Below are 15,750 nucleotides of genomic sequence, written 5' to 3'. Positions count from 1 at the left end.
ATATCCCGAGCAGGTGAATCACAGACGGCGCCGCGCACAGTGTTTATAAGAGAAGAAGAGACGTGTTAATGTCACCATGAGATCTCGGCCCCTCGTGGATCCGCTCGCGTCTCCTGGCTTTCTAAATTTAAGCTTGTTTTTTTCCCCATGTAAATTGATATTTCGGTGTTTATACGTGAGAGTGATGCATCATCAAAAAGGAGATCATCTCACAGCACAGCGTGCGAAACCCCGAGAGGAAAAGGGTGATTCTTTGTTTTGTTACGATCCATAAGTGTTTTCTCTCTTGTGCTTTTGACTTAAGAACAGAAGTGAGAAGCAAACAACTTTTGGATAATCAACTTTCTTCCTTTTTCATCTGTGATAACAGGGGAGTTTTAATTAACATAACTTTATGAGTTTAAAACCATACAAATCCTTTTTTGTTGTTGCAAAATAAAACCCAGGAGCAACATTTTGGAGCAGAATAAGGATGGATAAAGGATCGCTCATTTATCAGCTCCGCCATCTCCCCCAACCATAAATACATGATGTTGTCATGTTGCTTGTACCGGAGTGTGAGACCCCGCCTCCACGCTGACGGGCTTTGAGGCGCTCCTGTGAAGTCCTTGAGGGTTTAGGGATGTCCCTTTGTCACATTTTGGAGCGCTCGAGGGCTCTGTGGCAGACATTTTGAGCCCTCTATGAACCCTTTCCGTAAGTCAGCATTAGATGCCTAAGGGAATTACCCACAATGCATTGCAACGTGAGGTTAAACACGCGGTTCCTGATGTAAAAAAAAAAGAAAAGAAGAGAGGTAAACAAAGACGCACGTGATAAAATACCTTTACAACATTACGGATTACAAAGTGGAAAAAAATACTTGATGAATGTAATTATATATATATATTAATTTATATATAGTATTCAAGTATTTTTTTTGACAAAAACGAGTAAATAAATAATTTAAAATGACTTCCCATCTCTGAGGAAGACGTTCAAATCAGTAAATAAAAAGCATAAAATAAATACACACTTGTACACAATGTTTTTCATGTCGTGATGTTGCAGCGTTCATGTTCACACCATCGAGCCCTCACAGACTCTCACACTCCACCACTGAGAGCTGACGTCAGTAGATCCCTGAGGAGACAGCGTCATCAAGTTGTGTTTGTGTTAATTGTTATCTTTTATGTTCACAAATACCAAACGTTTTGTTGCGGTACTTCTGCTAATGGAGCCGTTTTACTCAGCATCCTTTTTTCAAAGTTTACTGGAGCCAATCAGTTCTCTCCACCGCATTCAGAACGTACTCTTTATTTCAGACTTGACATTTCACGTCATCGTTTGTATTCAGTGCGTGGAGCTCGGTGATGGTGCAGATACAGTTTTACATCCGTCCCCGTGCAGCAGAGCCCGAGATGCGTATTGACGGAGCGACCTTGTGAGTTACACGTTGTCGCCTGCTCGTGAGTGCAGCCGCAACAACTAAAGGATAAATTATCCTGTGCGCTGATGGGAGGTGGAGGAAGTGCACTCTGCCATTTCAATGTTATAGGGTTAAAAGAGGTCGCGAATTAACGTTGGTTACCGTCTGAATATATTATCTCGATATTTTCCCGCTCTGAAGCTCCTCACGAGTGGGTCCTTTGTGTGTTTTTCGCAGGGGAGCTGTACATCGGTGGCGTGACGAAGAACATGTACAGCAATCTGCCCAAGCTGATAGCATCCCGGGACGGGTACCAGGGCTGCCTGGCCTCCGTGGACCTGAACGGGAGACTCCCTGATCTGATCGCAGATGCTCTCCACAGGGTGGGTCAGGTGGAACGAGGCTGCGATGGTGAGTCCAGAGGAAGACCTCCTCACACACACACACACACACACACACACACACGTCCGTCACAGTAAACGGTCGAAGCTACGCAACAGCAACACTTAATGTAGCTTATTAGCACTCATGACATCCGTGTTCAAAAGTAAGGATACATAGCAAGTCTCTCTCCTGTGAGTCAACAGGGGAAATCATGTGACATTGATTACAGGGCTCACACAGCGGTTAATCCAGGGTTCTTGCCATTTGGCATCCCACATGAGGATGCCAAATAGTTCAAAGTTAGCTCAGTTTGAGAAGTTGGCGGATTCTTATGAGAAAAACAAATCAGGACTCGGGTCAGAATCTGTTTTTTTTCAATAATAAAAATGTGTTATTTAGAGTCTGAGATGAAACCAGATAGTATGTGATTGCTACACGTCTCAGACTGGTACTAGAAGAATATTCAATATTTATTTTTCAACAAAAAAAAACCCCACAAGGACGGGCTGGAAAACAGACCGGGGCCAAAAATGCAAAAGAGCAAAAAAAGGACTCAAGATGGGACTCGAACAGGAATCAAAAAGTGAAATAAGACAGGACATCGACAGCCAGTTCACCCGACAGCGTAACACAGTGCAACCCGACCAGGAGACAAACAGGGTTTAAACACAAGGGGAAGGTAACGAGACACAGGAGGGAACAACAAGGACGCACAGGTGACGACAACCTGACAATCAGGAGACACGCACACAACAAGGAGCCTTTATTTTGCCTCTCAGTGGCTTCAACATGGCGGAGCCAGAAACTTCACATTGTCTACCCCGAGTTCAACAATAGTCTCACAGTACAAAAGGAGATTTTGTACATACTACCTACATCTTCTGCCTTAAATGGCCACTTTTTTCCGTTTTTTTCAATCTCAACCCTATAAAATGCGTAGCCTGATGACACAGGAGGAATCGAACACAGAGTTCCCAGTGAAGACAGACCAGTGCAGTGATCCAGTGCATCCTCCTGTGGCGGTTGTTCACTGATTTACACCAGCAGCCCCGCCCCAAATCCTCCCCGGTCCGGGGGCAGTCTTTACAATCTAAGCCCCTGTCCTCTGTATATCCTCTCTATCGCCCCATAAAACGTGCACGAGGGAGGTATCTCTCTCCTCTAATGTTATTGTCAGTGGGGCTAATCTCAGCGGCGCCACACCCTCATCGGCTCCGACCTCATCAATCTCGCATTTGTTGGGTTTTTTTTGGTTGTTTTTTAAACCTGCGTGTCGCCGGCCGCATGGCTTCCTGTGTCGGGCAGTTAATCCAGAGTATAACGGTGGCTTTTTGGCTCGAGCATCCCCCCCCCCACCCCCCCCCTTATACACACACACCCTTTAACCTCACACCCACCGCGTCTCAATGGCGCGCTGAGTGTCGGAGAGCACAGACTTGATTTCCCAGGGGGCCGCACTGGCCGACTCAATGTGCAGCACTGATCCAGCCCCCCCCCCCCCCCCCACCCCCCCATCCCTAACCCTGCTGCTCATGCCCGTTATATTACCTGCCTACAGTACAATAGCGTCGCGCCAAACACTGTTTAAAGATGCATTAGGCTATAATGTGAACTCCCCCAGGCACCTAGCGTGGATGCTAATATTAGTTAATGATGAGAGCTGAGCAGCTGTAATTGACCGGTTATGGAAGGGTGCACCTTTTTGATAAATACTAATATTTCTCGACCTGAGGCTGCTGCAAATCCGTGTATTCCCTCGTTGATATTAAAGGTATACATCAAAAAAACACTTTTGTTGACTTCTCAAATCCACTATAATCAAATTCAAACACTATTTCCTCACCAATGTCGGAGAGAAGCGACGCGCCGTCAAATCAAATCAGTTCAAATACAACTCCTATATTTATCAGTTCTGATTGATCTCCTCCTGCTTCACTGGAACAACAACACAAATAGGGACGACGACTTTCCCGAAAGGCAGCGCTGCCCTGGATTTGGATCACCGCCAGCGTCCTGACCCGCGTGGGTCGGGGGGGGTCGTTGTTAGCTTGTGGACCGGGCAGCGGAGCGGGTCAGAGGTGGCTGCCGGTCCGGTCTCCAAAGACCAAAAGTCCACACAAAGGGCAGAACACTGAGCTGGTTCTTGTTGCTCTCCACTGACTCAGCGGATCACAACAACAAAGAACAAGAGGGGGGGGGGGGGGGGGGGGACTGAGAGTTGAAATGCAGGCGCCTCTCGTCGCTCAAGAGGGGAGCGATGTGGAAACAAGGCCATATGTTTGGAAATTACCTTTTTTATGACTATTCGTAGTAGAAGCAGCAGTAGCAGAGTTTAAATCTCTTTTGACAAACTGTTCTCAGCACAAAGTACAAAGTCAAGCCAATGTGGAAGTGCTGTAGGTTATTTTTGCATTATTTCTAATGGCCATCAGGGGGCGCATCTTCTGTTGCATTGGAATAGTCAAATAATGACCTCCTACCAGCCAACCCTAAGCACTTTTCCTCCGGTCGCTCCACCGTGTTGTCCAGGCTGTGAGTTGAACCGGTTTTCCACTTCGAGCGTTAACACTTTTATGAAAATGTAATCTATTCCAAACCGTTTGGTTGTCTTGAAATGTCTTATTTAGTGCTTGCTTGTACGTATCTCCCTCCTCTCGCCACTTCTGGCTCTAATAAAACAAAATGCCGACAGCAAAATATGACGAACTCAGGAATTCTGAACCATAATTCACAACGGTTGACGTCACTTTGACAAAATCCACTCTTTATATACACTCCATGACGCTCTAGTGGTACCTTAAACATCATCATTCGGGGTGTGGAGCTGCTGACAAAGCGTCAGTATTTGACGAGGTGGGAGAGTTAGAAAGTTTTGCTTTTTACGATTCATGAAACATAAAAACATAAAACCAGTGCGGCAGTAAGAAAAAAACAACTAAATAAATGGTTATGAACCGAGAGCTCGGCGTGATCTGCTCTCCGGCCCGCGAGACGCTGCTCGTACTGTACGTGAGCAGGAGCTCCAGTTGTGGCCCAGCTGTTGCTTGCAGCCGCCGGTGACGGCGGCGGTGGAGCGATGGCGTGCGTTCTCTTCGCTCTCATTGGCTCCCTGGATCGTGTCGGATTTCTCCGAGCAACAGATGGAGCGTCACGCTCCGAGGCACCCGATAACTGTCGGCGTGCAGAGGTAGTGTTTGTCGGATCGATTGTTAAAGGAACAGCGAGGAAGCGATTACACGACTGGGTTATTAATTATGACAATATGCTTAATTAACTCCTCAAGGGACCCTTTGATAAGGTAATTAATAGGGCAATTAGTGTGCTTAGGAAGGACTATAAGAACAGGCTGATAGAAAGGACGTGCTGTTGCATTTAACCGGACATTTTGGAGCAGAAAGTAAAAGCAGTCATAGATAAATGACTTATTTTTATTTATTTATTTCCCTGCGTGTTCAGGGGGTGGGGTCCCTTTTTTTTTAATTGGGCCATTTATAAATGACAGAGTGAGATGTTTATCTACGGAGAAACAAATTAGTATTGCGCTGAACCGTGCTTCTTTGGAAGTGTTTGTGTTTAATTGAGATTTTAATGAGAACCCCCACCGCCGCCATGACAGTCCTCAGATCTGCATCCTCTTCTCATATCTACGGACCTTTTGTTTCCCTTTACAAGGATAATTATAACAGAGATTCTATCTCGTTCCAGTTCCATCAGTCATATTAACTTATAATAACACAGAGGCAACAAAAAACACAAACATGGTAAATTGTTTTTTTCTATATCAAGGCAGTCGATGCCCGTCGGGGTCAGTAGCATATGTGAAAAGTGGAGATATGAGTTTTCATATCCCATCTGCGTAATTGGCTGGAATTCCACCGAGAAATTACAACGGTAGAGTTTTCTAATTGACAATTTAAATGTCTTCAGTGGCTGTGTGTGGAAACAACAGGAGACAGCCTCCACCAAAACACACACACACACACACACATAAATATGATGGAGATGCTGAACAGGAAGTGACTCCTCCACCATTCATTTCCAATGCAAATGTGCCGCCAGTCAAGCAATTACACATCAGGTTTCAACCTTGAATTAATGTCAAATTGAATCTGGATGCATCTCTAAGCGTCATAAATCCAATCACTTTTAGAGCAGCTAATGCATTTTGTTGCAGTCATTCATTCCTTTGACACAAATGTCTAATTTAAGATGTACCTGCTTGGAAGCGACGCTTTAATAACAGAGTTAAAGGTCTTAAAATGGTAACCAGGGGTCTCTGGATAGTGAGTCAGGCTTTCTCTGTGTCTCCCTGCCGATGCACAGATCCATTTATAATCCACTTCAGTGTGAGTCATGAGGGGACAGAATCCACAGTTTGTACAATGATATATTCATAACTTTATCTAAAATACTCGTATGAGTGAAACAAATTAGGTGAAGACGCCAAAGCCACAATATTTGTGTAGAATTCCCTCTCCGTATGAGATATCCATTTAACTTGGACGGCTGCCATAAACATAAAAAATAAAAACTGAATACCTCTTTGCACAGAACCCAGGAAGAGATATTTTAACCGAGAGAACAAACATCCTATTTTTAGGCCTCTGCTCGAAAATTGCAAACCCAAACTAAAAAGGTTGGATCTCTGCAACCACGAGGGCTGTTGTAATATTGTTGGTACACGTGAGATTGTGTTCAGATGTGTAGATATCAATCTATGTGTTTCTGGTTGAGAGTAAATGAAGATGACACAGAGGAAAAATGAACATGTTTGAGGTCCAGCTATGAAAAAAATCCCTTTCAGGATGATTATTTGTTTGAAATGATGCAGCGGAAAAGTCCAACTTCAACACAAACATATGTGCACAATATGTGAACATTCAATATGTGAACATTCAATATGTCAACATTCAATATGTCAACATTCAATATGTGAATATTAAATATGTGAACATTAAACATGTGAACATTAAACATGTGAATATTCTCTCTGCAAAGGTTGACTTTGATAAAGTAAAGCAGAACAAAGTTAAAGAGGGTTTAGTACAGAGAACATTCAGGCAAAGTCTCCAAAATTTGAATTTCCTCATGTACCAAAACCATATATTTCACTTGTATATTACTTATAGTGTTCAATACATCCAAAATACAGCCGTTTTGGTCATTTCTGTTTCATAAAACAAGCTATTATTTACAGTTTTACGCAACAATCTCCCCCCTTAGGTCTGTTGTTTTTGAACAGGAGGGGTGATTCTCGTCCGACACTTCATTTTAAACGTTCATATGATACAATAAAGTTATCCAACATGTACAATATCTCACCTGAAGTAAAAAAAAAAGCAAGTAAAGCAGCATTGCTGCACAGGAACTCAATGAATAAAATGAGAAGCAGTAAATACATTCACCTTTCAGCCACATGGAGAGCTGAGTGTTTGCATTGTTCTTATAAGTATAGCCTTCTAACTATGAATCTGATATGAAACGTTAGCATATATATTCTGCTTGTTGAAGTGACGAGTGCAGGGTAAAACGAGCCCGTTAACTCAGCCTGAACATATTTATTTCTCACTTCTAAATGATTTAACATGTGTGCATGTTCTCAATAATGCATGCGTCAAAAGAAAGTCGTGCTTTATCAAACATGTGTCTCTTGTAATTGGCTGGTTTGCGTGGTCAGCATGAAGGTCAGCCATGTTAGTTTATGCATTCATTGATGAGGCTCACATTGCATTGGCCTTCAAGAGAAGTCATTTTTAAAAAAAAGTGTGTTTGCCAGCTACTTCCTCTTTCTGCAGCCGCAGACCGGACTGGTACCCACATGTTATGAGACGGTGTAAAGCTAGCACCTTTGCTCTCAACCCATGTTTTACCTCTTCAGCCATATTTGACTCATCAAAAGCTACGTTTGATATCTTTGCTGGAGGTGTTGAGTCTCTGTGGGATTCCCAGTACTGGCAGTAGGAAACCAGGAAAGCCTGAAACGTGAATATATATTCCTAAATAGTCTCACTGACAAGAGAAGTGGACCACCGGCAGAGCCGAAAATGCTACAACTCCACTAACAAGCGCCTCCTTAGTGGGTCCCTGCGCATCACGTGTGGTCCTCCGCATGAGTCCCTTACATCTCTGGATTAAAAAACATCGTTCTATGTGTTGGTTCTGCCCGCAGGACCCAGTACCACCTGTACGGAGGAGTCTTGCTACCATCAGGGGGTGTGTCTCCAGCAGTGGGAGGGCTTCACCTGCGACTGCACCATGACGTCCTATGGAGGTTCATTCTGCAACGATCGTAAGTGAAACATTCATCTTTGTCGCTGGTTTGAGTGCTGGAGTGAGTGATGCAGGCGGGTAGAGTTAAAGCTCCGCGCTCGACGTTCCCTCCTCTTCTGATGTTGTGTCGCCGGCGCAGTATTCGCAGTAACACCTCGGGTCGCTCACCGCGAGATAGCCCAGCTCTCGAGGCCCTGCACACACACACTGCGAGGAGGAGAAGCGCCAATTCAAGCGTTGTGTCCCTGTCATGTGGTCGCCTGCTGGGTGGCTGGCAGGAGGGGAGTTCAGGAAGGAGAGTCTGGGAGAGAAGGAATCCAAATACATGCTAGCTTTCATTTATCTGGCTGTCATCTGAGTTTCTCTCCTGAGGTTGACAGTCTTGTATTTATCGCGGCTAGTGCTTTTTCACCCCACAGTCTTAGGGGCCGATCACACCAGACGCGACGTTTGAACGCGCAGCCGCTTCAAAAGCGCCTTGACGAAATGGATTGAAGCAGACGTTGTGTTCTTGCCCTTGTTATGTTGTGGGTTGAGAAGGAAAACGTGCTAAAAAAGCTGAGTTTTGGGGTTCAGGATATAAAGAAAAAAGGAAAGAGTACGGAGATTACCAACATTCAGCGAATTGTGTCTCGTAGACGAGAGCTTTCAGTTGTACTTTCAGGAGTCAGTTTGAGCGTCTTCTGAGCTGTAGAGTCGTGTTTCCATCTGGAATTGTAAAGCTCTTTGTAATTAAATACCGCTAACATTAGCGCCTCGTCGGAGGGAAGCCATTTTCTTTTGAATTCCCCGCTGTTCACACCACACGGAGACAGGAAGGAATGAAGCCCCGCCTCTTGCTTGATCTGATTGGTTGCCATGGCCGAGCGTGACAGTGACGAGCTGTGAGACTCCGCGCCTTGCGCTTAAGAGTTGAGAATATTTGAACTTTTAAGCGGCAAAAAAGCGCTAGAAAAACGCATTTAAAGGCGCATGAAAGGCCGTACCAGAGGAAGACAACGGTTTAGCTAGCGACGCATTTTTAGTTGTGCTCACTGGCTGCATTGAGCCCTCTGCAGGAAGAATTGCGCACGTCGCCCAGCTCGGCGCGGTAACGTAGCGCTCCTGTACAATTAGCATTCAGCGCTCCTCACGGGGTTGATTTAAACAGGGGCAGAGCCGGGGTGACAGGCTAATAGACCCGTTTGCATGAGTCTTCATTTGCTTATTAAGCGCCGAGTGCTGAGTTAAGCTGTACCGCACAAACCTTCTCCTCTTTTTCTTCTCCGAGCACCCCGCGTTTCATTCGTGACGGAGTTTATCTATGATTGTCGGCGCGTTGCTTGCCATGTTAGCGCGGCAGAATGAGAGCGGTTATGACAGTAAGGGGATGATTAGCAAGGTGCTGCTTTTGGCTTTCGGAGGACTGAAGCGAAGAGGGGGGGGGGGGGGGGGCAATAATAATAATAATAGCTGCTCCGTCGGGCACGACAGCCGCGCCGAGATAAGCCCAGAGATCCCCGGAGGAGAGAGCGGGTGATGAGAGGAGCAGAGGAGGAGGAAAGGGGGGGATGCGCCGACTCCTGGCGTCGGAGCCGCTGCCCGTGGGGAGCGCGCGGCGGTGCTAGCGCGCCGGCTTCACAAGATGACAGGTGGAACTGTGTGGCACCAGGGCGCACGCCAATATGTGTTTTTTTTTTGTGTGTGGAGAGCGCTACGGGGATGTGTGTCTGCTTTTTGGTGAGAGTGCGTAGAGCGGAGGGAAGGACTTTGCCGGCAGCCCGAACAAAGACATTGTTAAACAGCAGACACACTCGGAGAAACGCATATCTGCGTGCAACAAACTGGGTCATGCTCACACATAAGAGACGCCACGGGAGCTCTGAGAGGCAAACGGGGAAAAAAAACCTGATGATTCATTTTTTGCAGTCTCATATAAACTATTTACTCTGTTTTTTTATGACTTAAGAACAGGTGAAACATCATTTTACCAGATTACAAGTTCCCTATTATCTATTCATTGTGGTTGTTTTGTCTTTGTAAGGACTGGGAAAGTAATGGCAGGGTTTTTTTTTGTTTGTTGCTGTTTTATTATCTTACCAGAAGCTATTTTTTTTCATGCACTCAAAACATTAGGTAGATATATTGTGCATTTGCAAGTTATGTCACTTAAAACTCGCTTAGAATAAATCAATAACGCTTTCGTTCCTATTAAGAACGTGGTCAAGGAGTGCACTCCAAGCCTCTTGAGCATAACGAATGAGTACAAACACTCAGAAAAAAAATCACCTGCCAAAACATTTTTTAGTTGTAAAAACGTAATTGAGGATAATGACCCTGGCAAAAACGTATTATTTCTCCTGTTCTAACGTCATAATCACAATAGATGAAACAATATCAATCAAAAAACTAAACAGAAAACACATTTTTCCCGCAATACTCAGGGCGCCCGTCGAGTATCATCTCTGACGTCATCTGACTATCAGTTCTGCTTCTGAATATGCAACATTAGCATTGTGGGTTCACCGGCTGCTGTTTAAAGCTCCCTCCCCTCCACTCGCTGTCTTCCTGCAGTGTTTTCCTCTCTGAACGTTTGCCTTCTCACAATCCAACACAATCACACACACAGTCCTACTAATGTTTTCCACACTCTATACACTTTGTCAAATGTGTTACCCAGTGTGCAGTGTGCATGCGTTGTTACAGCTGCTGGTCGCTTTTCCTCCCTCACAGCACTTCCTGTCTTCATTTCTGCCCGCCTGGAAAACACATTTCATCTCTTGACCTGAAGAGCCTGAAGAGCTTTTCCCTTGAGTCAACTTTGGGCTCCTTCTCTTCGTCGACTTCTCTTTCTTCTCTTCGCCGTCCCCGTACTCTTTCGCCACAGACTCTCTGTGTCCTCGAGTCTTTTTCTGGTCTTCTTTGTCCCGTCACGTCAACTGTCGTGGAATTTTTCCTTGAACCTGCTCTGCTCTGAAATCAAAAGGTAGGATTCGGCCGCTGTCGCATTTTTTTCAATTTGTGTCTGGAAACCGATGCTCGTGGCGAGGAGGATCTTGCATCATTTTTTGCAGCAATTTGCAGCGGTGAAACTCGGCCCGAGGGTCAGCTTTACGCTCTCTCTTGTGAGATGGTGACCTCTTTCCTGCCTCCGTTGCCTTGATTTGTCTTCTCCACATCTCAAAGCGGACAACTTTTAAGGGAGAACAAGTAAGATCAGGCAGGGATTTTAATTTAACCTTGTTGCACGAAAATCCTCCCGTGTCCATTTTAAGTCCCAGCATTCCCCTTTCAAACAATCTTTTAGTATAAAATACATAATATTTTTCTATTTTTGAACCAAACAACACGTTTTTTTGACTGAAACTCCTTCCTAACAGACCAAGACTTTGTTTTATTGTGATTTTTTGTTGCAGATTGTGATTCTTTAGGTCCTAATCTTTCCAAAAAGTTGTCTTATTGACGCTCCAGGAGGCATTTTTGGGGAATCTGGCTGATATCCTGCTGGATTTTCATAGTTATTATTAAAATATCTTGAATAATATAATATATATGATAATAAAAGTGATTTTCTTGCTGAACAAATACATAAATATATATAATTTGGGGTTCCTACAACGACTCAAACAGAGGAAAAAGGAGGTATTTTTCGGGTTAAAACATTTCACAAACGATATGGAATGAATGTGAAGTGACAGTTTCGAGACATCTCGTGTCAACCAGTGACAGAACAGGAAGTAGACATTATTGTCCGTGTGCTTTTTGATGAATTGGCTTATTTCCAAGAGGTAAAAAACTGTCGCTTATTTCTTGGGAGCAGATGGCCGCCGGTCCTTTTGAACTCCACGTCTCACTTCTCCCCTGTAGCCACGGAAACCCAACAGCTCGCATCCTCCCTTCCCGCTTCAGCAAGCGCAGCGAGAAGGAGACGAGGGATCGACGGGCGTATTGGGTCGCATCTCTTTGTAGCCGTTCAAACGGGAGACGGGCCGCGTGACATCCAAAGAGGGGCAAAAAAAAAAAAAGTATCACAAAGAGCCACCTTGCCATGTGATCCCACCGGCCGCCATGCTGCGAGAGCTGCAGTGCATTGGTACAGGACACACACACACACACACACACCTTCCCAGTCACACATCAGAGGCTCACGTGTGCTGTACGCAAAATGATTTTTTATTTCGCTACCAAAAGAAGAATGGACGTCTTTAATTGAGCGACGGCCGCTGCTTTTCCTTCTCTGAAGGGAACGACACATTAGCATAATTATTCCCCCGCCAACAATGCTCACGCTGCTGTTTTGCGAGCGGCCGTCTGCTGCACCCAGTCGCCGTATGTGTGTGTGCTTTGGAATACGCCGCGGTAGCTGCGCCCGCGAAAAAAGAAATGCTGCGACACATGAAACGGGCCGGCGGTGCGATAACACGCCAAGAGGCGAGTTTCACTCCGCTGGTGTTGCTCAGTAGACGACAGCTTCGGTCTCTTCCTCTCTTTTAAGCCCAGCCATTTCACTCCGGATGGAAACGTTGTCAAAACTATTGACGGCGCAGTTATTATTTATGAACGCGCCGACACGGATGAATGGAGCAGATATCAAACACAAAGAGGGAATGTTCAGTTGTGCAGCGTTTTTTTTTTATCAGCATTGACGTTCCATCCCAGATAAACTGGAGTACTTTGTCTTCTTTTAGCTGTTGGACATTGGCCACACCTCCTACGGGAAACACTCCATCAAACCTGGAATGCACAATTCATTTGTTTATTATTCCTTTCAATAGAACACGGAAATTTAAATAATTGAATCTCTGCAGACGTAAATAGGAGGATGAGTCATTTGACCTTTCAGCAGCTGCTTTACTCAAGAGTCCCATTCGCTGCTTTCAACGGACTTTTAGCGTCACGTCGTTTCTAAATGCAGTCCCAGTTCTCTCACTTCTGCCAAGAATAAAAGCCTTATAATCGTCAAACTCACCTCATCTTATTGCCTCCCAGAAGCGTATTGTTGCGTACTTTGTTGTACCCTCTTGAAAAGTCACACATTTTAGTGGCCTGAGGCGAGGACAGAGAGAGGCACGGGAGGGAAACGCGATGCGACACGCCGAAGGAGACGCTTCTAAAACGGGACGATACCCCCTCCCTCCCTCGGGGGGTCATCGGCTCCGGTTTGGCGGCGTTGATGAGGCGGCGCTCCGGGCTGCGCCCACGTGGACGTCTCTTAGACCGCCGCCGCCGCCGCCGCTCCGTCCCGTTTCATCAAACATTCAGATGTTTGTGAGGCATCGTTTTATCCGTTGTTTTTTTTTTTTTTCAAAATAGCTTTCTACCGGGTCCACGAACACGTTCAAAATGAGTCCGTTCGGTAGAGTACTTGTGCTTGTGAATGTTATACCGGAGCATTTTAAATTTGTTTTTTGGAAGCGAAGAAAAAAAGAAAAAAGGAAATGCATTATTTAGAAAATGTGTTTTTGAATACTGCAGTGCAAGATAAGGTGTCTCAGTTGAACTGTGGATCAACTCCTAAATGCTCTGGTCCGGGTATTTTAAGAGCCCCCCCACCCCCCACCCCCTCATCCCCCTTGTCAAACTGGACTGCAGTCTTCTTCTTGTTTCTTTGTTTTTTTATCTTACCTATTCATAAGCATCCGCCTGACGTGGCACATGAGGGAAGACACCGTTGAGGAAGCCCGGCGGTCTGATTGGCAGACAGAGTGTATTGAAAGTGATCACCAGAGCTCCGAGTTAACACGGTTGCCTTTTGGCTGCGGATGAAAGGGGGGAAGCTCCCCGCCTGCTCGCTCCCGCTGAATCTATTCCTCAAGTTCCTGTGCAGCGACGCTGCTGAGCGGCGCCGCGGCTCACACTGTGCTGGCTGGCTATGTGTGTGTGTGTGTGTGTGTGTGTGTGAGCATTTGAAGTCCCAATCCCTATTTAGTGGAGTATTGTTTGCCCCTCTTCGGTGACCTCTTCTCCCGGTCTGTTTGCTCTCGCTGGCCCCCGCCGCACTGCACTCTGGGGGGAAGGCTAATACGCCGAGTGCGGCCGGTACAGGAAGGAGCGGACACGAATCAAAGTCCTTTCTACACACAGTCCGCTGACCTCGGCGGGCCACATCCAAACACAACTGCTCCCCCCTCCCACGGCAGCATTTAGTCTCAAAATGTATCTGCTTTTTCTAAGAAACAGCCTCTGTTTCTGCTGCCATTGCAGCGGGAAAACAGCTGGTGCTTTTACACTCGAAGAAAGAAGCGGTTGCAATTGAAACTGGAGGTTGTTGCACACACTGTAGCATTGTGTTCATGAACAGAGATGCATTCAAGGCACAACAAATATAAAAAATAAATAAAAAAGCCTGTCTTATACCCGCTCAAACACACACACACGCACACACACACACCAGAGAGAGCATTTGTTATTCAGCAGCAGCCCGCGGTGATTGACTGGTCTATTTGTCTCTGCATAGCGTATAAGTGGGCCACTTGGTATTCTGCCTTATTCATCTGGAACCAGCGCAGACAGAGATGCTGTGTAAGTGCGTGCAATGCGAGGGCTTTGTTTCTCTCTCTCTCACTCTCTCTCTCTCTCTCCCTCTCTCCCTCTCGCTCTCGTCCTCTGTTTATGTGAGCGAACGAGAACAAGGCGAAGAGGGAGGAGCCGGCTGGGGGCCGTGCGGCTCTTGGCTGGGCGTTGGCACAACACGTGCATGTGTACAATGCATCCAGCTGCCGGTGCACCGTGCTGTCAGGCATACTAATTGAGTGCAGAGTTCCAGGGCGCTTTGCAGGCAGCTCTGCTGATTTCAATGTGCCTCCTCCTCCTCCTCCTCCTCGCCCCAATCTTTCATCTCTATTTCTTTTTTTTTCTTCCTCTACCACCAAGTCTGAAGCGCTGAATGCTTCCACACCTGAGTTCAGGCCTGTTGGCCTGCTTGGTGCGGATCATTCTAGTTGAACCGCGGTTCAGGCCGCTGGAACAGAGGGTCAGTCCTCTTCCAGAGTCCATCAGGAAGTGTGTGACAGCGATCACACAGTAAAACATCCCACACCGTGACTGGACAGGACAGATATCTGTTATCGTACAGTCCTCTGGCTTATCTGCTTGTCATCGTTCATAACATGCAATCCATTTGCAATCTAATAACTAATAATGAAATGATGAAATAAAATCAGTTATTTCTCCGTGGCTCTCGTGTGACACCTTGAACACTTTCATTCATCTCCTGGTGCAATATCCATTATGTTTAAGTATGTTTAAGCACTTTATACACATTTATATTCCATTTGTTGATTTAATATTCTTCTACTGTTCATTTTGTTTTATTGCCGTTCAACTGTTTATTTATATTATACTTGATTTTTTAATCTGTATTTACTTGTGAGCAGTGCTGCTGTGATCCTGTAATTTCTCCACTGAGGGACTAATAAAGGATTATCTTATCTTCTCAACAAGTCACCAGTCAGCCTGTATAACGTGTGTTACCTCCTCTTGGTTGGTTTATTGATCATGAACTGAACCAGGACTGAAACGCAGCCTGGAATCAGTGTATTTTCTCTCAGTCCAGACCGAATGACCGGCTCCAGGTGTAAAGAAGCCCCCGATGTGTGCTACTGATGCCTTTGGCAGCCTACTGTTAACTTTAATAGGCTTGATAGGTTTCAGCAGGTCTTGGTCATGCCTGGCCCCTCTTGCATTCTCTCCTTATCAAATCATAATGA

The 15,750-nt window shown here is 45.6% G+C and overlaps 1 protein-coding gene across 8 annotated transcripts in view; it reads left to right on the top strand.

The window, feature by feature from the left end:
* The window catches only part of nrxn2b (neurexin 2b), a 638,339-nt gene that overhangs the window by 359,007 nt on the left and 263,582 nt on the right, over positions 1–15,750 (top strand). For all 8 annotated transcript variants that reach the window (XM_068587905.1, XM_068587904.1, XM_068587901.1 and 5 more), the window contains 2 exons: positions 1,646–1,819; positions 7,962–8,081. In XM_068587905.1, coding sequence (XP_068444006.1) covers positions 1,646–1,819; positions 7,962–8,081 — 294 coding nt within the window. The remainder of the gene's footprint in view (positions 1–1,645; positions 1,820–7,961; positions 8,082–15,750) is intronic.

Source organism: Clinocottus analis, unplaced genomic scaffold, assembly GCF_023055335.1.
Source record: "Clinocottus analis isolate CAN_PGR_092001 unplaced genomic scaffold, fCliAna1.0.p SCAF_21, whole genome shotgun sequence".
NCBI lineage: Eukaryota > Metazoa > Chordata > Actinopteri > Perciformes > Cottidae > Clinocottus > Clinocottus analis.
Note: the sequence above shows the minus strand (reverse complement) of the source record. Positions and strands in the feature narration are given on the sequence as shown.